Genomic DNA, 26,385 nt, shown 5'->3' on the forward strand with positions numbered 1-26,385 from the left:
ATACCATTGGAAACAACATACTGTTTCCTGCACCCTTGTTCCTGTTAGTATAACATATGTTCCTGTCATTCTTGTAATCTTTGCATAGGGTGGAGATTTCAAACTTTATACCTGCTTCAAATATTGATAGCAATGTTTGTGCAAATTAACCTTTGGTATTAAGATCTGCATTCCTGGATTGCTGTAATCGGCAGGGAGGTGGGTGGGGGGTGCATTGTATTACTGTTTATTGCTAAATATTGGGTGGTGCAGGTTACCATGTGTTGTAAAAACCCATCTGGTTCACCAGTGTCCATCAGGGAAGGAAATCTGTCGACTTTACCCAGTCTGGCCTACATGTGACTCCAGATCTACAGCAATGTGGTTGAATCTTAACTGCCATTCAGTTGTTGAGACGGCAATTCACCACTGACTTCTCGAGGAATTAGGGATGGATAATAAATGATGACTTTGTCAGTGCTTCCCACATCCTTAGAATCGATATTTTAAAATGAGATTCAATTTGCCACTTTTCGATAACTAACGGCAGCGAATCAAAATGAGAGAGACACTTGTTTCTTTTGCGTTCAGAGTGCTCTGGGTCATGTGCAACAGAACCTTCACTAACTGTGGTTTTCCTTTGCAGTGACAGCTACATTGTACGTGTCAAAGCTGTGGTTATGACCAGGGATGACTCTGGATGGTTACCACAAGATGGAGGTGGTCTCAGTCGGGTTGGCGTCTGTAAGGTCACTCAGGCAGAGGTCACTGGGAGAAGTGATTTTCTCATCCGTGGTGAACGCCTTCGAGACAAACTGGTAAGTCGAGCAGTGTTTGTAAGGAAGCTTAAATCCAGGTCTTTAAGCATCAAAGGAATGTTTTCTTGAAGTCAAGGAAGGCATTTATTTTGACCATTTATCTACACCAATTTTGGTTTGACCTCAGCACGTTTTTTGCCCCTCTTTATGAGGTGCATATTAGGCAGGCTTCCCTTTCTTGGCTCCTAGCCTCAAACGTTGACTGCACTTCTTAGCAATTCCTGCTTACCAGTATTATCCTTGAGCTGCTTTCCATGTGATGGTTTCCCCATAATGGTGTTAGGTCAGGGGTTCAAACATATTGATCCAGTAGTCACAAAGAAATGGCATCACAGGTCTTACTCCCAGATTTTATCTTCCATAAACCTGCCATTGTCCAAAGCTCAGCTGCTCATACGCTAACTCCCACCAAATCCAGTTCCCCTATCACCACTGTGTTCGCTGAGCTACAGTAGCCCCTGGTCAATCAACATCATACTTTTCAAATTCACATCCTTGTTTTCAAATTCCTCCAGAGCCTCAATGCCCCAACATCTGTAACTTCCAACAACCCTCTCTATCTCTATAACCCCCGCAACAACCCTCCCTATCTCTGTAACCTCCCCAACAAACCTCCCTATCTCTGTAACCTCCCCAACAACCCTCCCTATCTCTGTAACCTCCCCAACAACCCTCCCTATCTCTGTAACCTCCCCAACAACCCTCCCTATCTCTGTAACCTCCCCAACAACCCTCCCTATCTCTGTAACCTCCCCACCAACCCTCCCTATCTCTGTAACCTCCCCAACAACCCTCCCTATCTCTGTAACCTCCCCAACAACCCTCCCTATCTCTGTAACCTCCCCAACCAACCCTCCCTATCTCTGTAACCTCCCCAACAACCCTTCCTATCTCTGTAACCTCCCCAACAAACCTCCCTATCTCTGTAACCTCCCCAACAACCCTCCCTATCTCTGTAACCTCCCCAACAACCCTCCCTATCTCTGTAACCTCCCCAACAACCCTCTCTATCTCTGTAACCTCCCCAACAACCCTCCCTATCTCTGTAACCTCCCCAACAACCCTCCCTATCTCTGTAACCTCCCCAACAAACCTCCCTATCTCTGTAACCTCCCCAACAACCCTCTCTATCTCTGTAACCTCCCCAACAAACCTCCCTATCTCTGTAACCTCCCCAACAACCCTCTCTATCTCTGTAACCTCCCCAACAACCCTCCCTATCTCTGTAACCTCCCCAACAACCCTCCCTATCTCTGTAACCTCCCCAACAACCCCCTCTATCTCTGTACCCTCCCCAACAACCCTCCCTATCTCTGTAACCTCCCCAACAATGTCCCTATCTCTGTAACCTCCCCAACAACCCTCCCTATCTCTGTAACCTCCCCAACAATGTCCCTATCTCTGTAACCTCCCCAACAATGTCCCTATCTCTGTAACCTCCCCAACAACCCTCCCTATCTCTGTAACCTCCCCAACAACCCTCTCTATCTCTGTAACCTCCCCAACAAACCTCCCTATCTCTGTAACCTCCCCAACAACCCTCTCTATCTCTGTAACCTCCCCAACAACCCTCCCTATCTCTGTAACCTCCCCAACAACCCTCCCTATCTCTGTAACCTCCCCAACAACCCTCTCTATCTCTGTACCCTCCCCAACAACCCTCCCTATCTCTGTAACCTCCCCAACAATGTCCCTATCTCTGTAACCTCCCCAACAACCCTCCCTATCTCTGTAACCTCCCCAACAATGTCCCTATCTCTGTAACCTCCCCAACAACCCTCCCTATCTCTGTAACCTCCCCAACAACCCTCCCTATCTCTGTAACCTCCCCAACAACCCTCTCTATCTCTGTAACCTCCCCAACAACCCTCCCTATCTCTGTAACCTCCCCAACAACCCTCCCTATCTCTGTAACCTCCCCAACAACCCTCTCTATCTCTGTACCCTCCCCAACAACCCTCCCTATCTCTGTAACCTCCCCAACAATGTCCCTATCTCTGTAACCTCCCCAACAACCCTCCCTATCTCTGTAACCTCCCCAACAATGTCCCTATCTCTGTAACCTCCCCAACAACCCTCCCTATCTCTGTAACCTCCCCAACAACCCTCCCTATCTCTGTAACCTCCCCAACAACCCTCCCTATCTCTGTAACCTCCCCAACAACCCTCCCCATCTCTGTAACCTCCCCAACAACCCTCCCAATCTCTGTAACCTCCCCAACAACCCTCCCTATCTCTGTAACCTCCCCAACAACCCTCCCTATTTCTGTAACCTCCCCAACAACCCTCTCTATCTCTGTAACCTCCCCAACAATGTCCCTATCTCTGTAACCTCCCCAACAACCCTCCCTATCTCTGTAACCTCCCCAACAACCCTCCCTATCTCTGTAACCTCCCCAACAACCCTCCCTATCTCTGTAACCTCCACAACAATGTCCCTATCTCTGTAACCTCCCCAACAACCCTCTCTATCTCTGTAACTTCCCCAACAACCCTCCCTATCTCTGTAACCTGCCCAACAACCCTCCCTATCTCTGTAACCTCCCCAACAACCCTCCCTATCTCTGTAACCTCCCCAACAACCCTCCCTATCTCTGTACCCTCCCCAACACCCTCCCTATCTCTGTAACCTCCCCAACAACCCTCCCTATCTCTGTAACCTCCCCAACAACCCTCCCTATCTCTGTAACCTCCCCAACAACCCTCCCTATCTCTGTAACCTCCCGAACAACAACCCTCCCTATCTCTGTAACCTCCCCAACAACCCTCTCTATCTCTGTACCCTCCCCAACAAACCTTCCTATCTCTGTAACCTCCCCAACAACCCTCCCTATCTCTGTAACCTCCCCAACAACCCTCTCTATCTCTGTACCCTCCCCAACAAACCTTCCTATCTCTGTAACCTCCCCAACAACCCTCCCTATCTCTGTAACCTCCCCAACAACCCTCCCTATCTCTGTAACCTCCCCAACAACCCTCCCTATCTCTGTAACCTCCTCAACAACCCTCCCTATCTCTGTACCCTCCCCAACAACCCTCCCTATCTCTGTAACCTCCCCAACAACCTTCCCTATCTCTGTAACCTCCCCAACAACCCTCTCTATCTCTGTAACCTCCCCAACAACCCTCCCTATCTCTGTAACCTCCCCAACAACCCTCCCTATCTCTGTAACCTCCCCAACAATGTCCCTATCTCTCTAACCTCCCCAACAACCCTCTCTATCTCTATAACCTCCGAAACAACCCTCCCCATCTCTGTAACCTCCCCAACAAACCTCCCTATCTCTGTAACCTCCCCCAACAAACCTCTCTATCTCTGTAACCTCCCCAACAACCCTCCCTATCTCTGTAACCTCCCCAACAACCCTCCCTATCTCTGTAACCTCCCCAACAATGTCCCTATCTCTCTAACCTCCCCAACAAACCTCCCTATCTCTGTAACCTCCCCAACAACCCTCTCTATCTCTATAACCTCCGCAACAACCCTCCCCATCTCTGTAACCTCCCCAACAAACCTCCCTATCTCTGTAACCTCCCCAACAACCCTCCCTATCTCTGTAACCTCCCCAACAACCCTTCCTATCTCTGTAACCTCCCCAACAACCCTCCCTATCTCTCTAACCTCCCCAACAAACCTCCCTATCTCTGTAACCTCCCCAACAACCCTCTCTATCTCTATAACCTCCGAAACAACCCTCCCCATCTCTGTAACCTCCCCAACAACCCTCCCTATCTCTGTAACCTCCCCAACAACCCTCCCTATCTCTGTAACCTCCCCAACAAACCTCCCTATCTCTGTAACCTCCCCAACAACCCTCCCTATCTCTGTAACCTCCCCCAACAATGTCCCTCTCGCTGTAAACCCCAACAGCCACGACCCCATCTCTGTAACCGCCCCAACAATGTCCCTATCTCTGTAACCTCCCCAACAACCCTCCCTACCTCTGTAACCTCCAGCCCCAACAACCCTCCCCATCTCTGTAACCTCCTCCAGCCCCAACAACCCTCCCCATCTCTGGAACCTCCTCCAGTTCCTATACCCCTCGCTATTTCTGGAACCTCCTCCAGCCCCAACAACCGTCGCCATCTCTGGAACCTCCTCCAGTTCCTATACCCCTCGCTATCACTGTAACCTCCTCCAGCCCCTACCACCCTCCCAATCTCTGTCGTCTTAATGTTGTCTTATCCAGCTCAGCATCACTTATTTTAGAATGCTCCTGTGAATATTTTGTTGCATTAAAGACACTGCGTAAATGCATTTTGTACTGTTTCTGTATTTAAAAACATTTTAAAAATAAATTTAGGGTATCCAATTCATTTTTCCAATTAACGGGCAATTTAGCGTGGCCAATCCACCTACCCTGCACATCTTTGCATTGTGAAGACGAAACCCATGCAAACACGGGGAGAATGTGCAAACTCCACACGGACAGTAACCCAGAGTCGGGATCAAACCTGGGACCTACTGTTTCTGTATTTGACCTGTTCCGTTTTATTGTATGGCATGCATTTTAAACTTTGATCCACACGGGTTTAAACCCACATGGTGAGGCACGGTGAAACCGTGGGTAGCACTGCTGCCTCACAGCTCCAGGGGCCCAACCTCGGGTAACTGTGTGGAGTTTGCACTTTCTCCCAGTGTCCACGTGGGTTTCCTCCGGGTGCTCCGGTGTCCTCCCACAGTTCAAAGATGTGCAGGTTAGGTGGATCGGCCATGATAAATTGCCCCTGAGGGTGGGGTTGCATAAATAGGGCGGGGCATTGGGCCAAGGTAGGGTGGTCTTTCAAAGGGTTGGCGCAGACTCGATGGGCCAAATGGCCTCCTTCTGCACTGCAGATATTCAACTATCCATCTCAGCAGGTCTGGCAGCATCTGTAGGGCGAGAAAAGAGCTAACATTTAGAGTCCAGATGACCCTTTGTCAAGTGTTTGAGCTTTGACAAAGGGTCATCTGGACTCGAAACGTTAGCTCTTTTCTCTCCCTACAGATGCTGCCAGACCTGCTGAGATTTTCCAGCATTTTCTCTTTGGTTTCAGATTTCGGCATCCGCAGTAATTTGCTTTTATCAACTTTCAATCTTGTGTGTTCGTTGTAACAGAAAATGATGGGTCAGATCTGGGAATTCAGGGTCTGAGCATCTTGGGAGGTTTCTATTGGGGTAAACAATCAAAATCTAAATGGTACGGTGGTGAATTGCATCTAACTCCAGAATAAATACAGACCGCATACATTCACCTCTCTAATAAGACCACATCTTGCACTAAATGTTGCTGCCGGTGTAAGCAACAGTTTCTGTTCACTGATACTCATTACAAAAGTCTAAAAGAACTATACGATGGATCTTCGGATTGTCAGACAATCATTATGATTGAGCAGAACCCATGTTACATCCTGTAAATTTCAGATGGGCTGGGAAAAAATTAAACAAATTTGAATTAAAAATTCAACTAATGAGCTGTTCCCTGGCCTGAAATATTACCCAAGTCATTGGTGATAAATTGTATGAATATTTACAATAAAATCTTATTCTACATGGGTAGTACAAAGGAAAAACACCTAGTTTTGCTTCCAATGTTAGATCATACAGTAGTGTTGTGAACAAATGGGACTGATGTGGTTGTAGAAAGAGTGTAACTGAGTTACTCTGCACGTGGACATGATGGTGTGGAACTGGGCTGACACCCACAATCGAAGAAACTCTGGCAATCTATTTAATTGAGAGGATCTGTTCATCTTCTAGTATCATTTCATAGAATTACATCGAATTAACAGTACAGAAACAGGCCATTCAGCCCAACCAATCCATGCTAGTATTTATGCTCCACATGAGCCTCCTGCCTCCCTTTTTCATTTAATGCGATCTTCTGTTTCTTTCTCCCATGTGTTTATCCAGCTTCCCCTTCTCTGCATTTTTTCATTTCATAAGAAAATGTGCTCCAGTTGAGTTTAGCAAGATCAGTCTGTTAAAATTACCAAAGGTGTTAAGTTACAATATTTCTAAATTGATTTTTTTTTTTGTTATTCCATTTTAAACCCCTCCATGTCACTCTCTTTCCCTTGCTAAAATGAAGGCATTGACATCAAGTTAACCTGTTGGAATAGCCTGTCATGTTTGAGTACTGCACATCTGCTGCCGTTACCAAACATTGGAAGGTGTACTAATTGATATCCCACTGGAAGTACAGAGCTATGACAATGTGGCTCTGGAGATGCACACAGTGTTGGTGAAACCTGAAACAATTCAACTGTGGCTCATGATATTGTTTTAAAATGTGTCTATGGGATATCAGCATCGCTGGTAAGGCCAGCATGTGTTGGCCATCCATTGAGAGCAGCTAAGAGTCGACCACATTGCTGTGGGTCTGGAGTCACATGTAGGTCAGACCAGGTAAGGATGGCAGATTGCCTTCCCTGAACATAGAACATAAAACATAGAACGATACAGCGCAGTACAGGCCCTTCGGCCCTCGATGTTGCACCGACATGGAAAAAAACTAAAGGCCATCTAACCTACACTATGCCCTTATCATCCATATGCTTATCCAATAAACTTTTAAATGCCCTCAATGTTGGCGAGTTCACTACTGTTGCAGGTAGGGCATTCCACGGCCTCACCACTCTTTGCGTAAAAAACCCACCTCTGACCTCTGTCCTATATCTATTACCCCTCAATTTAAGGCTATGTCCCCTCGTGCTAGCCACCTCCATCCGCGGGAGAAGGCTCTCGCTGTCCACCCTATCTAACCCTCTGATCATTTTGTATGCCTCTATTAAGTCACCTCTTAACCTTCTTCTCTCTAACGAAAACAACCTCAAGTCCATCAGCCTTTCCTCAGAAGATTTTCCCTCCATACCAGGCAACATCCTGGTAAATCTCCTCTGCACCCGTTCCAAAGCTTCCACGTCCTTCCTATAAAGAGGCGACCAGAACTGTACGCAATACTCCAAATGCGGCCGTACTAGAGTTTTGTACAACTGCAACATGACCTCATGGCTCCGGAACTCAATCCCTCTACCAATAAAGGCCATCACACCATAGGCCTTCTTCACAACTCTATCAACCTGGGTGGCAACTTTCAGGGATCTATGTACATGGACACCGAGATCCCTCTGCTCATCCACACTACCAAGAATTTTACCATTAGCCAAATATTCCGCATTCCTGTTATTCTTTCCAAAGTGAATCACCTCACACTTCTCCACATTAAACTTCATTTGCCACCTCTCAGCCCAGGTCTGCAGCTTATCTATGTCCCTCTGTAACCTGCAACATCCTTCCGCACTGTCTACAACTCCACCGACTTTAGTGTCGTCTGCAAATTTACTCACCCATCCTTCTGCGCCCTCCTCTAGGTCATTTATAAAAATGACAAACAGCAACGGCCCCAGAACAGATCCTTGTGGTACGCCACTCGTAACTGAACTCCATTCTGAACATTTCCCATCAACTACCACTCTCTGTCTTCTATCAACTAGCCAATTTCTGATCCACATCTCTAATTCACCCTCAATCCCCAGCCTCCGTATTTTCTGCAATAGCCGACCGTGGGGAACCTTATCAAACGCTTTACTGAAATCCATATACACCACATCAACTGCTCTACCCTCGTCTACCTGTTCAGTCACCTTCTCAAAGAACTCGATAAGGTTTGTGAGGCATGACCTACCCTTCACAAAACCATGCTGATTATCCCTAATCATATTATTCCTATCTAGATGATTATAAATCGTATCTTTTATAATCCTCTCCAAGACTTTACCCACCACAGACGTTAGGCTCACCGGCCTATAGTTACCGGGGTTATCTCTACTCCCCTTCTTAAACAAAGGGACCACATTTGCTATCCTCCAGCCCTCTGGCACTATTCCTGTAGCCAATGATGACCTAAAAATCAAAGCCAAAGGCTCAGCAATCTCTTCCCTGGCTTCCCAGAGAATCCTAGGATAAATCCCATCAGGCCCCGGGGACTTATCTATTTTCACCTTGTCCAGAATTGCCAACACTTCTTCCCTACGCACCTCAATGCCATCTATTCTAATAGCCTGGGTCTCAGCATTCTCCTCCACAATATTATCTTTTTCTTGAGTTAATACTGACGAAAAGTATTCATTTAGTATCTCGCTTATCTCCTCAGCCTCCACACACAACTTCCCACCACTGTCCTTGACTGGCCCTACTCTTACCCTAGTCATTCTTTTATTCCTGACATACCTATAGAAAGCTTTTGGGTTTTCCTTGATCCTACCTGCCAAAGACTTCTCATGTCCCCTCCTTGCTCGTCTCAGCTTTCTCTTTAGAGGACATTAGTGAACTGGATGGGATAATTTTGAGGTCACCATTAGCAAGGATAGCTTTCCATTCCAGATTTTTAACTAATTGAATTTAAATTCTACCAGCTTCTGGGTGAGATTTGAACCCAGCCCCCAGAGCATTAGTCTGGGATTCACTAGACATTACCCCCTAAACCACCATCGTCTCCCCCATAAAATGCTCCTTTTGTAATGTTGGCTCTGACATCTCGTATATTAGTAGCTGTCACCTTTCATCATCCACTCTTTGGCAATTAATGATTTTGAGATTAACACTTAGAGAGGGCACAGGTTAGTTGACTTACTGGTTTATAATTGATGCACTTCCTGATGCTGTTTAATAAGCTACTGCAAAATTATACTGTTCTAACTTTACAAAGCTACTGCCTCCAGAAGAATAATTAAATTAACAATAATTAAAAGTGATTATACTATTATTTGATAACTCAAAGAGCGTACGTAGATGATGAAAGCCAGACAACACATAAGCTCGGACTACGGAATGGGCTGGGATATTGGCGAGTGATTCCATCAATGGCAAAATGGCCAAATTAAAACTACTTCTGAAAATCGTCATCTTGCTTTTACATGACTGAGTATTTGTAGTGAACATTTTTTTCCCTGTGTTTCTTGCCTCTCAGTATTTGATTAAAATTGTTTAATTTGTGCATAATTAAAGGAGGCTAGCGGGTATGGAAGGAGCAGAAGTTTAACGTTTTAAAAAATTCATTCTATTGGAGACCTTGACTAACCTGTTATACTTCTTTCACACGAATTGCTGTTACCAGCACCACGGAATTTGGAGGTGCAGGCAGCCCATTGTTTAAGAGAAATATTTTAATGCACTATTTTGTCATTTGCAGCAATCAGATTCAAAATGGGACAAATACGCTGAAAGCAAAATACTTATTTTTGTTTTCTGCACTGTTGGCAATTTGAAGTTGATGCTGTGACTCTCTACTTGTGACCTTTTTTTTTGTTAAATGCAGTTTTTTTTTCTCTCGCACAAGGTTGTATTGGAATGCTTCTTAAAGAAAGACCTGGTTTACACTAAAGCAACACCTACATTTCACCATTGGATGGTTGACAACAGGAAGTTTGGACTTACGTTTCAAAGCCCTGCTGATGCACGAGCATTTGACCGAGGAGTGAGAAAGGCAGTCGAGGACCTTACTGAAGGTATATTTTGTCACTCTGTTATTAATACTGCCATTAAACACAATTGTGGACATGCCTAACACAGCAAGTGCATAATTTCCCTTGTCACAAAACAAATAATCTCCTCCAAAACACACTGATAGACACTGTGTGTACTGGCAGAATGTTCATCTTGGAATAGTATTTGCTTTATAACTGATGAGTTCATGATTTAACTTCCATCATGTGAATAAATTTGTGAAGGATTTGATTACTGACGTTTATTTGCATTGTTGCCTTAAATTTGTGAAAATCAAATGACACGGTGGCGCAGTGGTTAGCACTGCTGCTTCCCGGCGCTGAGGTCCCGGGTTCGATCCCAACCCTGGGTCACTGTCCGTGTGGAGTTTGCACATTCTCCCCGTGTCTGCGTGGGTCTCACCCCTACAACCCAAAGATGTACAGGGTAGGTGGATTGGCCACGCTAAATTGCCCCTGAATTGGAAAAATGTAATAAATTTTAAAATTGTGAAAATCAATGTAAATCTGCAGATTTATCGGTTAGAAGCACAGATGTGGATTGTTCAGCACAAGGAATTTTGGATGCAAGGCTGGGCAGAATAATTGCTCTTGATGCTATTTGGTGCTGGAAAGATTCACTTGGCATTTTGCCACAATTGAGCCAAACGCTGTGATTGTAGGTGTAACCAAATTGGGTGCAGGATGAGGAGCCTGTTACACTGCCCACTCATGAATAGCTAGCTTGCAATCTTCAGCATTTAAAAATGATTTGGTCAGAATTGTCAGTGGTGCTTTGTTAAAGAATGCTGGATCTGTGCATTCTCTTAATCCTAACCTCGCCAGCCAAAGGAGCGAAAATTCTCATGTACACTCCAGAAATTACTGTCGGTTTAATTGGAGTGAGGACAATGAATGTTGACTATTTCACTATCATTACCACGACAAAATCTTTGCCAATGCGTTAACCAATATTGCGCAAGATCAATTATTCTCAATAGTTAAAGTTTGCAAAAGCAAAATTGCTCCAGGCTAGCATTTGTTAGCACCGTCCAATGAAGGTGCCTGTTTGAAGCACATTCACTCCACAATTGGCAATTGTGTTATCACATGTCTGTGCTCTGATATTCCCTTCCTAAACCTCTGCATCGCTCTTTTTAAGATGCTTTTTAAAACCTACCTCTTTCACCAAGTATCTGCCCTAACATGACCGTGTAGAAACACAAGAACTTCTGGAAGTCTTCATCAGGCCTGACACTATTGGTGGAGGGAGAACCAAAGTGAACATTTCAGTCAAAATATTAGAGATGTAACTATTAGAGAGGTTTTATGAAAATGAAAGATTGGAGGAGAGGATAAAGAACAAATGGTTAGTTTGCCATAGGCGCGCAAGCAGGAGAGATTAAATCACAAATGGGATGATGGTGCAAGGTAAAAGATTTTGGCACCGGGACAAGTAAAGAAACAAAAAATGGGCCGAGAGGTGGTGCGAACGGCAGGGTCTAGGGGAGGTACGAATGGCGGGGACTGGAGAAGGTGTAAATGGCAGGGAATTGCTGTAGAAATTGTCCCTTCTGAATCCTCCAAGGGGAAGAAGGGGCAATGCTGGTGGCATCATCCTGGATGTGCTTCTGGAGAAGGTGAGAATTGAGTGAATTTTGTGTTTCTGGAGAGATGAGCGTTGGGTAAATTTTGTTGTGGTTTTAGGAGGGTGAAGATTGGGTGAATTCTGTTGTGGTTCTGGGAGGGACAGGAATTGATAAGAACAGAGGGGTCAGCACAGTCGAGAACCCCCTCTGTCATGCGGTGACGGAATCCTCGGTTGAGAAAAGAGGATAAATTGTCAGAAGCTCTGGTATTGCAGATGGCATCTCCAAAACAGATACCACCGAGATGGAGAATGTAGGAATAAAGTCCTCGAAGAAGTGTAGTAGTAATTATTATTATCGAGGTCACTGGAGTCACCATAATATTATGGAAAATATTGGTTGACAGCCAATCCCTAAAAATGGAGGAAGAATGCCAGGACGTATGTGACTTGGAATCAAATTTTGTTTGATTGGTCCTGTGAAATCCTGGGGTGGTGTCCTGTATTAAAACATCTGTCCTGTTGTTCAGTTGGGTTATTAGCTGAATTATCTGGCATATTATATTTATATCAGGGTATCTAGGCGACACGGTGCAGTGGTTAGCACTGCTGCCGCACGGCGCTGAGGACCCAGGTTCGAATCCCGGCCCTGGGTCACTGTCCGAGTGGAGTTTGCACATTCTCCCCCTGTTTGCGTGGATCTCATCCCCACAACCCAAAGATGTGCAGGATAGGTGGATTGGCTACGCTAAATTGCCCCTTGCAGGGTATCTCTCAGTTGTCTGGGATGCTGACTGCTGGTCAGAACTCTGTTATATCAATGTCACATTGTTGTCTGAGGGTAATTCGTTCCAACTTGAGAGCCCATCTCCAGGTTTTGGGAGGAGTTTGCATGGTTAATTTGCCTCCGATTTCAGGATTGTCGCCTGAGATTTCAGGATTGTCGCCTGAGATTTCAGGGTTGTTGTGAAGAGGTTTGTTGTCCTATTCTTCTTTGGTAAGATAGATTTGATTGACTCAAAGTAGCCTGCGCTGTCCTGGAGTGTGTAGGTCAGAGTGGTAGCAGCCTCCCTTCCCTGAAGAACATCTGTAATTACCTGAAGGACAGTGTGTCAGCCTTCCTCTTCACTCTGGTGCTAGCCCACAAATAACTAGACTGAGTTTAATTCAAACGGCCAAACTCCTCCCTCTGCCTTGTTCCATCCAGAGTTATAACTGCTGCACTACTGTAACCTTCCAAATTAAATGTTTCTTTACTTGGAGAATAACATTGCTGACATTCTGTAACCACTTTGGAAGATTGTGGGGTTTTTTTTTAACAACTCTCACTTTTCCCTCAGGGTCAACAACATCCTCTTCAACAATTCAAAATGAAGTGGAAGTCGGCGATGATGATGTTTTTACTGTAAGTAGGAGCTACTGTCAACACTGACTACTTTTTTTATTGTATTGACTTGGAGCATTAATTTTAACATTTCTCATTCAAATTCATTGAACTAACTGTTTAGTGGAAATGATCGCGACGTGTCCTGACACCATTGTTGCCGCATAGAATTCTGTGTTCGTGAATGGCTTTTCTGGAACTGAGAGTTGTGGAAATATAACATTTTGCTGAGCAAGGCTAGAATTTGTGACTGATTTAGAATTGTGAAGTCTGCTGGATTCTTTACTGTGACTCGGAAGTTTAACCGTTGAATTTTCAGAGAGATGCTGATATATACAATCTCGCTGCTTAAACATTTATGTTGACCAGTGGGAGGAAGTCGCTGCTAGCCTCCTCTTCCATCATAAATATAAATCTTTGTTTCTCTTTGATTACTGATGGGGGTGTCTGTCCTAAACATAGTCTCAACAACAAGACAAGGGGCAGCACGGTAGCGCAAGTGGCTAGCACTGTGGCTTCACAGCACCAGGGTCCCAGGGTCGATTTCCCGCTGGGTCACTGTCTGTGCGGAGTCTGCACATTCTCCTCTTCCCTACGTGGGTTTCCTCTGGGTGCTCAGGTTTCCTCCCACAGTCCAAAGACAGCAGATTAGGTAGATTGGCCGTGCTAAATTGCCCTTAGTGTCCAAAAAGGTTAGGAGGGGTTATTGGGTTACGGGGATAAGGGTGCAAGTGAGGGCTTAAGTGGGTCAGTGCAGACTCGCTGGGCCGAATGGCCTCCTTCTGCACTGTATGTTCCATATTCCACATTCACACTTTTGACTTGTAAATAATGTGTTAAGTCATTCAAAAGAATGATTGTCTCACTGGTTTATTTGTTGAATGGTTGAGCAAAGCGGGATATATTCCCCTCCCTTGCCAATATTGTTATTAACCTTGTCCTCGTGTATTTGTGAAGAGTGAAAAGGCTAGCATTACATCGCTCATTGGTAAATCTGTAAACGTGGATTACTATTTCCTTGAATTCTGGCATTGTGTTTCCTTACAAGACCGAATATCTGTCACAAAAAAAAATCTGTAGCCACTGACTTTAAGGGCTGGCTTGGCAATCAGTACTTTCAAAAGTTGCTTCTCGCAGTCGTTTCAACATTTTTTCCTTCAGCACTGAATAATGATGCACATCAAACTATATTCGGTGATGATTATAGCTTGGGAGTTCAAAGGCTGTGATAAATCTTGACGTATAGGAGTCTTTAATCCTAGCCACCCCCTCCCCCCGCCCTCCCAAACAAAATGCGTCGGAGGAAATGAGAATTATTATAGTTATTAAAAGGGATGTACTCGTGAGAGGCGGCATGGTGGCACAGTGATTAGCACTGCTGCCTCATGGCGCCGATAACCCGGGTTCAATCCTGGCCTCAGGTCACTGTACGTGTGGAGTTTGCACATTTTCCCTGTGTCTGCATGGATGTGCAGGGTAGGTGGATTGGCCGCGCTAAATTGCCCCTTAATTAGAAAAATTAAGATAAAGGGGATGTATTTATGAAAGATTCTGGTGTGATGCATAAACCCTTTAAGGAATAGCTTAAGCTTCAAGTTGTGAATTAAACTGCTAAACTACAGGAAGTGTACCAAAAACACAAGCTGATGATGTTTGATGAAACACTCCAAAAGATGATCCCATTTGTCGAACAGCATGTTAGTCTGCTTCAGACAACTTGCAGTTAAATCCACAGTCACCAGATCTGACTTTGTGCCATCTCACTCCTTCCTGTTGAGCTTCAGTTGCACAAAGCTTTCTACCCATCTGGAACACAGCATTTAGCTCTAGGCAGAGTTCCTCAGGAAGGATATATCGGTCTTTTTAATTGGGCATGCTGTCGATTCACCAGATCAATGCTATGGCTTTTAGGATGTGACTGAAGGGAGGCCTGCCTGAACTTGCTTTACATTCACTTGTGTTTAAAAGATTAGACAGTGGTCGAGTTGAGGTGTTGAAAAGGAGAAAAAGGATTTGATTGAGTAGATGAAGGGAAGGGGTGGAAATCCAGAATAAAGAAACATAATTTTAACATTCGTACCAGGCCGTTCAGGAGCGTATTAAAGACATGTCTCCCGACAGCAAGCATTAGAAATGTCCCCTAACGAGCTATGGGTTCTGAAATATCGACTGAGATCAGTAGATTTTTGGGGGGACTGAGGGTATCTGGGAAATGGAGCAAAAGTTAAATGGATTAACTGGCAGTATTTTGCAGAAGAGCAGGATAGTTCTCCCCGGTGCCCTGACCAATATTTTTCCCTCAAACAACATCACAAAAACAGATTATCTGGTCATTATTGCATGGTTTGTGGGAACTTGCTGTGCACAAAATCAGCTGCCACATTCTGCCGTTGGAACAGTGACTGCACTTCAAAAGCCCTTTGAGAAGTCCAATAGTTGTGGAGGGCGTTATATAAAAATGCACGCTTCTCTTCAGAGCGACAGATCATCAACAATCCAATTGAATAGCGATAACAGACTTGAGGGCTTGAAACGCTTCCTGTGTTCCGTGTTCCTAACTGTGTTCACAAAATCTTCATGGACTTTAAGGAGCAGTATTTCCTGAAGACAGTCACAATATACTGATGGTATGCAGTGATCTCGCACCCCAGAATGGCTCCTTCAGCCTCGAGTCCGCATGCCTTCGGGAGTTGAGATGGATGTGCCATCAGATAACACAACTATTCCCGTTTCATTCCAAGTCACCTTTGTCCATTTGACCATGTGACAGCCAACATCTGCATCATTTTCCGCGAGCCACCATTAAATGCATTCCTGCTCCGCTGTAATTTGCCCTGACGGATTCTGTCACTGGATAATTCTGGGATAGGTGTTGAAGGTTTTTATGTTGAACAGAACACCAGGGTGGGATTCTGACCCTGCATGGGCACCTAAATTGTTCTGTCCTGTCAAAAGTCGATGGAGTTTTGACTGTGCCACCGAATTTCCTGCCGCACGTCCCGCCACAAAGAAATCTCATCATCCCTGCCCAGGTCAACTCACCCTGTCCAATATCGGCCGCGTCCATATATTCATTAAAACAGATCCCTGAGTGCCCCTCAGAAACGTTCCTGTCGACAATGATTTTTATTTTTAATATCCTGTGTGGAGGTAATTTGTTTCTACCCTCAATGCGTATGCAAGCATGATGGTGAGCGGTGATGTTTCATATCCTGAAATACCCGCCCTTCGCACTTTTCTGTGGCACTGTCCCTCGTGTCGATTGCGTGTGGAAAATAAGCGCTGTTTCGAGACCAGATGAAAAGTGTGTGCTGTAGAATGAAACTGGGTTTGGGATCAGCCCATGCCCAGTCCACCAGACACACTGAGACGTCAGAATCTTTTGCATCCTCCTGACACAATAGCCTAATCATCTTTGAGTAATGAGAGATCCTGGAACTCCCTCTCTAACAGCACAGTGGGTGTACCTACACCTCTGGGACTGCAGCGATTCAAGAAGGGAGCTCACCCCCACCTTCCGAAGGGCCTAACCAGCGATGCCCACATCCCGTAAATGAATAAAGAAAATATATATATTCTGGAAGGCTTGCTGCACGTGGGCAGCACGGTAGCATAGTAGTTAGCACTGTGGCTTCACAGCGCCAGGGTCCCAAGATTCCTGGCTCTGTGCGGAGTCTGCGTGTCTTTGTGGGTTCCCTCCGGGTGCTCCGGTTTCCTCCCACTAGTCCCGAAAGACGAGCTGTTAGGTAATTTGGACATTCTGAATTCTACCTCAGTGTACCCGAACAGGCGTCGGAGTGTGGTGACTAGCAATTTTCACAGTAACTTCATTGCAGTGTTAATGTAAGCCTACTTGTGACAATAATAAAGATTATTATATTATTTACTATTTTTCGCCATGTTTTTTTAAAAGATAGATGCCCATTATACATGTGACATTTATATTTTCCTTTGGAATACATTTTAGCGTTGAGGCTCAACTACAAGTTTTATTCCTAAATAACATTAACCGTACGAAGAAAAAGAAATACTTTTTCTACGTGCTGTGACATTTTGTTCTAGCTTCTTGAGTAGAATTGAAATTATGAAGTGAGCATAACTGGCTTGGACTAGCTCAAAGCCTTGCAAATTAAATGTTTCTCAACTTGCTGTGCTAACTTGCAATAAAGCCAGTGTCTTATGGCATGTTTGCCAGATTGTTCTGACACTTGCCATTTTATTCACTTCCAGCCTTTTGTCACCATCTTATGAGAAGAGTAACAGGAGGCTGGGTTCAAAGGTGATTTCCTGTGCTCTTCAGTCAAGCTATCATTAACAGCTGCTTCCAAACTACCTGCCAAAGTGATCTATTGGGGCACTGGGCAAGGCCAGTCTTGCTCAGTGAGTAGTCCAGCTCTCTGTTTTTAAACAATTGAGGTCGTCATCATGCATTCTGGAATGTTTAACTTTTATGCAGATATTAACACATCCACTTCTTCCTGTCTCTCTCTCTCTCTCTCACCCTGCCTCCCCCCCTCTCACTCTCACTCTGCCTCACCCCCTCTCACTCTCTCACTCTGCCTCTCTCTCTCACTCCTCCTTCTCACTCGCTCTGCCTCTCTCTCTCTCTCTCTCTGCCTCCCCCCCTCTCTCACTCCTCCTTCTCACTCACTCTGCCTCTCTCTCACTCGCCCTGCCTCTCTGCCTCTCTCTCTCGCCCTGCCTCTCTGCCTCTCTCTCTCGCCCTGCCTCTCTGCCTCTCTCTCTCTCTCACTCTGCCTCACCCCCCTCTCTCTCTCTCTCTCTGCCTCCCCCCCTCTCTCACTCCTCCTTCTCACTCGCTCTGCCTCTCTCTCTCTCTCTCTCTGCCTCCCCCCCTCTCACTCCTCCTTCTCACTCACTCTGCCTCTCTCTCACTCTGCCTCACCCCCCTCTCTCTCTCGCTCTGCCTCTCTCTCTCTCTCTCTCTCTCGCTCAGCCTCTCTCTCTCTCGCTCTGCCGTCTCTCTCGCTCTGCCTCTCTCTCTCTCTCTCGCTCTGCCCCTCTCTCTCGCTCTGCCCCTCTCTCTCGCTCTGCCCCTCTCTCTCGCTCTGCCCTCTCTCTCGCTCTGCCCCTCTCTCTCGCTCTGCCTCTCTCTCTCGCTCTGCCCCTCTCTCTCGCTCTGCCCCTCTCTCTCGCTCTGCCCCTCTCTCTCGCTCTGCCCCTCTCTCTCGCTCTGCCCCTCTCTCGCTCTGCCTCTCTCTCTCGCTCTGCCCCTCTCTCTTGCTCTGCCCCTCTCTCTCGCTCTGCCCCTCTCTCTCACTCTGCCTCTCTCTCTCTCGCTCTGCCTCTCTCTCTCTCTCGCTCTGCCTCTCTCTCTCTCTCGCTCTGCCCCCTCTCTCTCGCTCTGCCCCTCTCTCTCGCTCTGCCCCTCTCTCTCGCTCTGCCCCCCTCTCTCGCTCTGCCCTCTCTCTCCGCTCTGCCCCTCTCTCTCGCTCTGCCCCTCTCTCTCGCTCTGCCCCTCTCTCTCGCTCTGCCCCTCTCTCTCGCTCTGCCCCTCTCTCTCTCGCTCTGCCCTCTCTCTCGCTCTGCCCCTCTCTCTCGCTCTGCCCTCTCTCTCGCTCTGCCCCTCTCTCGCTCTGCCCCTTCTCTCTCTCGCTCTGCCCTCTCTCTTGCTCTGCCCCCTCTCTCGCTCTGCCCTCTCTCTCACTCTGCCTCTCGCTCGCTCAGCCTCTCTCTCTCTCGCTCTGCCTCTCTCTCTCTCGCTCTGCCTCTCTCTCGCTCTGCCCCATCTCTCTCGCTCTGCCCTCTCTCTCGCTCTGCCCCTCTCTCTCGCTCTGCCCTCTCTCTCGCTCTGCCCCTCTCTCTCGCTCTGCCCTCTCTCTCGCTCTGCCCCTCTCTCGCTGCCCCTCCTCTCGCTCTGCCCCTCTCTCTCGCTCTGCCCCTCTCTCTCGCTCTGCCCCTCTCTCTCGCTCTGCCCCTCTCTCTCGCTCTGCCCCTCTCTCTCGCTCTGCCCTCTCTCTCGCTCTGCCCTCTCTCTCGCTCTGCCCCTCTCTCTCGCTCTGCCCCTCTCTCTCGCTCTGCCCTCTCTCTCGCTCTGCCCTCTCTCGCTCTGCCCCTCTCTCGCTCTGCCCCTCTCTCGCTCTGCCCCTCTCTCTGCTCTGCCCCTCTCTCTCGCTCTGCCCCTCTCTCTCGCTCTGCCCCTCTCTCGCTCCTCCTTCTCACTCGCTCTGCCTCTCTCTCTCGCTCTGCCTCTCCCTCTCCCGCTCGCTCTGCCTCTCTCTCTCTCGCTCTGCCTCTCGCTCGCTCAGCCTCTCTCTCTCTCGCTCTGCCTCTCTCTCTCTCGCTCTGCCTCTCTCTCTCGCTCTGCCCTCTCTCGCTCTGCCTCTCTCTCTCCCGCTCGCTCTGCCTCTCTCTCCCGCTCGCTCTGCCTCTCTCTCTCTCGCTCTGCCTCTCTCTCTCGCTCTGCCTCTCTCTCTCTCGCTCTGCCTCTCTCTCTCTCGCTCTGCCTCTCTCTCCCTCGCTCTGCCTCTCTCTCCCTCGCTCTGCCTCTCTCTGCCTCTCTCTCTCTCGCTCTGCCTCTCTCTCTCTCGCTCTGCCTCTCTCTCGCTCTGCCTCTCTCTCTCGCTCTGCCTCTCGCTCGCTCGCTCTGCCTCTCGCTCGCTCTGCCTCTCGCTCGCTCGCTCTGCCTCTCGCTCGCTCGCTCTGCCTCTCGCTCGCTCTGCCTCTCGCTCGCTCTGCCTCTCTCTCGCTCTGCCTCTCTCTCGCTCTGCCTCTCTCTCGCTCTGCCTCTCTCTCTCTCGCTCTGCCTCTCTCTCGCTCTGCCTCTCTCTCGCTCTCTCTCTCGCTCTGCCTCTCTCTCGCTCTGCCTCTCTCTCTCTCGCTCGCTCTCTCTTCTCGCTCTGCTTCTCGCTCGCTCTGCCCCTCTCTCTCCGCGTCTGCCCCTCTCTCTCGCTCTGCCTCTCTCTCTCTCGCTCTGCTCTCTCTCTCGTTCTGCCTCTCGCTCGCTCGCTCTGCCTCTCTCTCTCGCGCTCTGCCTCTCTCTCTCTCGCTCTGCCTCTCTCTCGCTCGCTCTGCCTCTCTCTCGCTCGCTCTGCTTCTCTCTCGCTCGCTCTGCCTCTCTCTCTCGCTCTGCCTCTCTCTCTCGCTCTGCCTCTCTCTCTCTCGCTCTGCCTCTCTCCCTCGCTCTGCCTCTCTCTCTCGCTGCTCTTCTCTCTCTCGCCTCTGCCTCGCTCTCTCTCGCTCTGCTCTCCTCGCTGCTCTGCCTTCTCTCTCGCTCTGCCTCTCTCTCTCGCTCTGCCTCTCTCTCCCGCTCTGCCTCTCTCTCTCCCGCTCTGCCTCTCTCTCTCCGCTCTGCTCTCTCTCGCTCGCTCTGCCTCTCTCTCGCTCGCTCTGCCTCTCTCTCTCTCGCTCTGCCTCTCTCTCTCTCGCTCTGCCTCTCTCTCTCTCGCTCTGCCTCTCTCTCTCTCGCTCGCCTCTCGCTCGCTCGCTCTGCCTCTCGCTCGCTCGCTCTGCCTCTCTCTCTCTCGCTCTGCCTCTCTCTCTCTCGCTCTGCCTCTTTCTCTCGCTCTGCCTCTCGCTCTGCCTCTCGCTCGCTCGCTCTGCCTCTCGCTCGCTCGCTCTGCCTCTCGCTCGCTCTGCCTCTCGCTCGCTCGCTCTGCCTCTCGCTCTCGCTCTGCCTCTCGCTCTCTCGCTCTGCCTCTCGCTCTCTCGCTCTGCCTCTCGCTCTCTCGCTCTGCCTCTCTCTCTCTCGCTCGCCCTGCCTCTCTCTCGCTCTGTCTCTCGCTCGCTCGCTCTGCCCCTCTCGCTCTGCCCCTCTCTCTCTCGCTCTGCCCTCTCTCTCTCGCTCTGCCTCTCGCTCGCTCGCTCTGCCTCTCTCTCTCGCCCTGCCTCTCTCTCTCGCCCTGCCTCTCTCTCTCGCTCTGCCTCTCTCTCTCGCTCTGCCCCTCTCTCTCTCGCTCTGCCTCTCGCTCGCTCGCTCTGCCTCTCTCTCTCGCTCTGCCTCTCTCTCTCGCCCTGCCTCTCGCTCGCTCTGCCTCTCGCTCGCCCTGCCCTCGCTCGCTCTGCCTCTCGCTCGCTCTGCCTCTCTCTCTCTCGCTCTGCCTCTCGCTCGCTCTGCCTCTCTCTCGCTCGCTCTGCCTCTCTCTCTCTCGCTCTGCCTCTCTCTCGCTCTGCCTCTCGCTCGCTCTGCCTCTCGCTCGCTCGCTCTGCCTCTCGCTCGCTCTGCCTCTCTCTCGCTGCCTCTCTCTCTGCTCTGCCTCTCGCTCGCTCTGCCTCTCTCTCGCTCTGCCTCTCGCTCGCTCTGCCCCTCGCTCGCTCTGCCTCTCTCTCTCTCGCTCTGCCTCTCTCTCTCCCGCTCTGCCTCTCTCTCGCGCTCTGCCTCTCTCTCCCGCTCTGCCTCTCTCTCCCGCTCTGCCCTCTCTCTCCCGCTCTGCCCTCTCTCTCCCGCTCTGCCTCTCTCTCTCCCGCTCTGCCTCTCTCTCGCTCGCTCTGCCTCTCTCTCGCTCGCTCTGCCCTCTCTCTCTCGCTCTGCCTCTCTCTCGCTCTGCCTCTCGCTCTCTGCCCCTCGCTCGCTCTGCCTCTCTCTCGCTCTGCCTCTCTCTCCTCGCTCTGCCTCTCGCTCGCTCTGCCTCTCTCTCGCTCGCTCTGCCTCTCGCTCGCTCTGCCTCTCTCTCGCTCGCTCTGCCTCTCGCTCTGCCTCGCTCGCTCTGCCTCTCTCTCTCTCGCTCTGCCTCTCGCTCGCTCTGCCTCTCGCTCGCTCTGCCTCTCGCTCGCTCTGCCTCTCTCGCTCTGCCTCTCGCTCGCTCTGCCTCTCGCTCGCTCTGCCTCGCTCGCTCTGCCTCTCGCTCGCTCTGCCTCTCGCTCGCTCTGCCTCTCGCTCGCTCTGCCCTCTCGCTCTGCCTCTCGCTCGCTCTGCTCTCGCTCGCTCTGCCTCTCGCTCGCTCTGCCTCTCGCTCGCTCTGCCTCTCGCTCGCTCTGCCTCGCTCGCTCTGCCTCTCGCTCGCTCTGCCTCTCTCGCTCTGCCTCGCTCGCTCTGCCCCTCGCTCGCTCTGCCCCTCGCTCGCTCTGCCTCTCGCTCGCTCTGCCTCTCGCTCGCTCTGCCCCTCGCTCGCTCTGCCTCTCGCTCTGCCTCTCGCTCGCTCTGCCTCTCGCTCGCTCTGCCTCGCTCGCTCTGCCTCTCGCTCGCTCTGCCTCTCGCTCGCTCTGCCTCTCGCTCGCTCTGCCCCTCGCTCGCTCTGCCTCTCGCTCTGCCTCTCGCTCTGCCTCTCGCTCGCTCTGCCTCTCGCTCTGCCTCTCGCTCGCTCTGCCTCTCGCTCGCTCTGCCTCTCGCTCTCTGCCCCTCGCTCGCTCTGCCTCTCGCTCGCTCTGCCCCTCGCTCGCTCTGCCTCTCGCTCGCTCTGCCTCTCGCTCGCTCTGCCTCTCGCTCGCTCTGCCTCTCTCGCTCTGCCTCGCTCGCTCTGCCTCTCTCGCTCTGCCTCTCTCGCTCTGCCTCTCTCGCTCTGCCTCGCTCGCTCTGCCTCTCGCTCGCTCTGCCCCTCGCTCGCTCTGCCCCCGCTCGCTCTGCCCCTCGCGCGCTCTGCCCCTCGCTCGCTCTGCCCCTCGCTCGTTCTGCCTCTCGCTCGCTCTGCCCCTCGCCCGCTCGCTCTGCCCCTCGCCGCTCTGCCTCTCGCTCTGCCCCTCGCCCGCTCTCTGCCCTCGCCCGCTCTCTGCCCTCGCGCCCGCTCTCTGCCCTCGCCCGCTCGCTCTGCCCCTCGCCGCTCGCTCTGCCCCTCGCCCGCTCGCTCTGCCCCTCGCCCGCTGCTTTGCCCCGCCCGCTCGCTCTGCCCCTGCCCGCTCGCTCTGCCCCTCGCCCGCTCGCTCTGCCCCTCGCCCGCTCGCTCTGCCCCTCGCCCGCTCGCTCTGCCCCTCGCCCGCTCGCTCTGCCCCTCGCTCGCTCTGCCTCTCGCTCGCTCTGCCCATCGCTCGCTCGCTCTGCCCCTCGCCCGCTCGCTCTGCCCCTCGCCCTCGCTCTGCCCTCGCCCGCTCGCTCTGCCCCTCGCCCGCTCGCTCTGCCCCTCGCCCGCTCGCTCTGCCCCGCTCCCGCTCGCTCTGCCCTCGCCCGCTCGCTCTGCCCCTCGCCCGCTCGCTCTGCCCCTCGCCCGCTCGCTCTGCCCTCGCCCGCTCGCTCTGCCCCGCGCCGCTCGCTCTGCCCTCTCGCCCGCTCGCTCTGCCCCTCTCGCCCGCTCGCTCTGCCCTCTCGCCTCGCTCTGCCCCTCTCGCCCCTCGCTCTGCCCCTCTCGCCCTCTCGCTCTCGCCCTCTCGCCCTCTCGCTCTGCCCTCTCGCCCTCTCGCTCTGCCCCTCTCGCCCTCTCGCTCTGCCCCTCTCGCCCTCTCGCTCTGCCTCTCTCGCCCTCTCGCTCTGCCTCTCGCCCTCTCGCTCTTTGCCTCTCTCGCCCTCTCGCTCTGCCTCTCTCGCCTCTCGCTCTGCCCCTCGCCCTCTCGCTCTGCCTCTCTCTGCCTCTCGCTCTGCCTCTCGCTCTGCCTCTCGCTCTGCCTCTCGCTCTGCCTCTCGCTCTGCCTCTCGCTCTGCCTCTCGCTCTGCCTCTCGCTCTGCCTCTCTCGCTCTGCCTCTCTCGCTCTGCCTCTCTCGCTCTGCCTCTCTCACTCTGCCTCTCTCGCTCGCTCTCTCGCTCTGCCTCTCTCGCTCTGCCTCTCTCGCTCTGCCTCTCTCGCTCGCCTCTCTCGCTCTGCCTCGCTCGCTCTGCCCTCGCTCGCTATGCCCCCGCTCGCTCTGCGCTCCTCGCTCGTCGGCCCTCTCGCTCTGCCCTCGCTCGCTCTGCCTCTCGCGCGCTCTGCCCCTCGCGCGATCGCTCTGCCCTCGCCCGCTCGCTCCGCCCCTCGCCCGCTCGCTCTGCCCCTCGACCGTCGCTTGCCCCTCGCCCGCTCGCTCTGCCCCTCGCCCGCTCGCTCTGCCCCTCGCCCGCTCGCTCTGCCCCTCGCCCGCTCGCTCTGCCCCTCGCCCGCTCGCTCTGCCCCTCGCCCGCTCGCTCTGCCCCTCGCCCGCTCGCTCTGCCCCTCGCCGCTCGCTCTGCCCCCGCCCGCTCGCTCTGCCCTCCCCCTCCGATCGCTCTGCCCCTCGCGCCGCTCGCTCTGCCCCTCCCGCTCGCTCTGCCCCTCGCCCGATCGCTTGCCCCTCGCGCCGCCGCTCGCTTGCCCCTCGCCCGCTCGCTCTGCCCCTCGCCCGCTCGCTCTGCCCCTCGCCCGCTCGCTCTGCCCCTCGCCCGCTCGCTCTGCCCCTCGCCCGCTCGCTCTGCCCCGCCCGCTCGCTTGCCCGAGCCCGCTCGCTCTGCCCCTCGCCCGCTCGCTCTGCCCCGCGCCGCATCGACTCTGCCCCTCCGCTCGCTCCCTGCCCCTCGCTCGCTCTGCCTCGTCGCTCGCTCTGCCCTCGCCCGCTCTCTGCCCTCTCCCGCGCTCTGCCCTCGCCCGCTCGCCTGCCCCTCGCCCGCTCGCTCTGCCCTCGCCGCTTGCCTGCCCCTCGCCGCTCGCTCTGCCCCTCGCCCGCTCGCTCCGCCCTCGCCCCGCTCGCTCTGCCCCCGCCCGCGCTCTGCCCCTCGGCCCGCTCGCTCTGCCCCCTCGCACCGCTCGCTCTGCCCCTCTCGCCCCGCTCGCCTCTGCCCCTCTCGCTCTGCCCCTCTCGCCCCCTCGCTCTGCCCTCTCGCCCTCTCGCTCTGCCCCTCTCGCCCCCTCGCTCTGCCCCTCTCGCCCTCTCGCTCTGCCCCCGTCCCTCTCGCTCTGCCCCCGTCCCTCTCGCTCTGCCCCCGTCCCTCTCGCTCTGCCTCTCTCGCTCTCCCTCGCCTGCCTCTCTCTCTCGCCTCCTCTGCCTCTCTGCTCTGCCTCTCTCGCTCTGCCTCTCTCGCTCTGCCTCGCTCGCTCTGCCTCTCTCGCTCTGCTCTCTCGCTCTGCCTCTCTCGCTCTGCCTCTCTCGCTCTGCCTCTCTCGCTCTGCCTCTCTCGCTCTGCCTCTCTCGCTCTGCCTCTCTCGCTCGCTCCGACTCTCGCTCTGCCTCTCTCGCTCTGCCTCTCACGCTCTGTCTCTCTCGCTCTGCCTCTCTCGCTCTGCCTCGCTCGCTCGCCTCTCTCGCTCTGCCTCTCTCGCTCTGCCTCGCTCGCTCTGCCTCGCTCGCTCTGCCTCTCTCGCTCTGCCTCGCTCGCTCTGCCTCGCTCGCTCTGCCTCTCCCCCTCGCTCGCTCTCCCTCTCTCCCCTCGCTCTCGCTCCGCCTGCTCGCCTCGCCCTCGCGCTCGCTCTGCCCCTCGCTCGCTCGCTCTGCCCCTCGCTCGCTCTGCCTCTCTCCCTCGCTCGCTCTGCCTCTCTCCCTCGCTCGCTCTGCCTCTCTCCCTCGCTCGCTCTGCCTCTCTCCCTCGCTCGCTCTGCCTCTCTCCCTCGCTCGCTCTGCCTCTCTCCCTCGCTCGCTCTGCCTCTCTCCCTCGCTCGCTCTGCCCCTCGCTCGCTCGCTCTGCCCCTCGCTCGCTCGCTCTGCCCCTCGCTCGCTCTGCCCCTCGCTCGCTCTGCCCCTCGCTCGCTCTGCCCCTCGCTCGCTCTGCCTCTCGCTCGCTCTGCCTCTCTCCCTCGCTCGCTCTGCCTCTCTCCCTCGCACGCTCTGCCTCTCTCCCTCGCTCGCTCTGCCTCTCTCCCTCGCTCGCTCTGCCTCTCTCCCTCGCTCGCTCTGCGCCTCTCGCGCTCTCGCTCTCTCTGCCTCTCTCTGCCTCTCTCGCTCTCTCGCTCTGCCTCTCTCGCTCTCTCGCTCTGCTTCTCTCGCTCTCTCGCTCTGCCTCTCTCGCTCTCTCGCTCTGCCTCTCTCGCTCTCTCGCTCTGCCTCTCTCGCTCTGTCTCTCTCTCTTGCTCTCACCGACCCCCCCCCCCCCCCCCCCCCCCCCCATGTCCCTGCTCGGGCCGATGCTCTCGCTGCTGTTACTGATCCCCCACTCCCTGCTCTCGCCAACCCCCTCCCCTTCCCCACTGTCGGCAAACCCGCCCCACCTTGCCCTTGCTCTCATTGTATGTCTGTCTGTCTGTCATGCACACACTTATTCCTGAGCTGCTTGGTAACCAGATAACCCCTGCTGAATGATGGGGCTTATTTTGTTTCATGTTCCAGCCACAGATCATAGCCCCTTGATGTATTGCAGTCGATGGGTCAGAGTAACAGTTGCTT

At 52.5% G+C, this 26,385-nt stretch overlaps 1 protein-coding gene across 1 annotated transcript in view; it reads left to right on the forward strand.

Moving 5' to 3' along the window:
- Nucleotides 1-26,385, forward strand: part of LOC119971649 (sprouty-related, EVH1 domain-containing protein 2-like) — a 133,869-nt gene that overhangs the window by 25,331 nt on the left and 82,153 nt on the right. Inside the window, exons 2-4 of the mRNA XM_038807491.1 lie at nucleotides 626-797; nucleotides 10,119-10,287; nucleotides 13,192-13,256. Of these exons, the coding sequence (XP_038663419.1) occupies nucleotides 626-797; nucleotides 10,119-10,287; nucleotides 13,192-13,256 (406 nt within the window). The remainder of the gene's footprint in view (nucleotides 1-625; nucleotides 798-10,118; nucleotides 10,288-13,191; nucleotides 13,257-26,385) is intronic.

This window comes from Scyliorhinus canicula, chromosome 1 (genome assembly GCF_902713615.1).
Source record: "Scyliorhinus canicula chromosome 1, sScyCan1.1, whole genome shotgun sequence".
Lineage (NCBI taxonomy): Eukaryota > Metazoa > Chordata > Chondrichthyes > Carcharhiniformes > Scyliorhinidae > Scyliorhinus > Scyliorhinus canicula.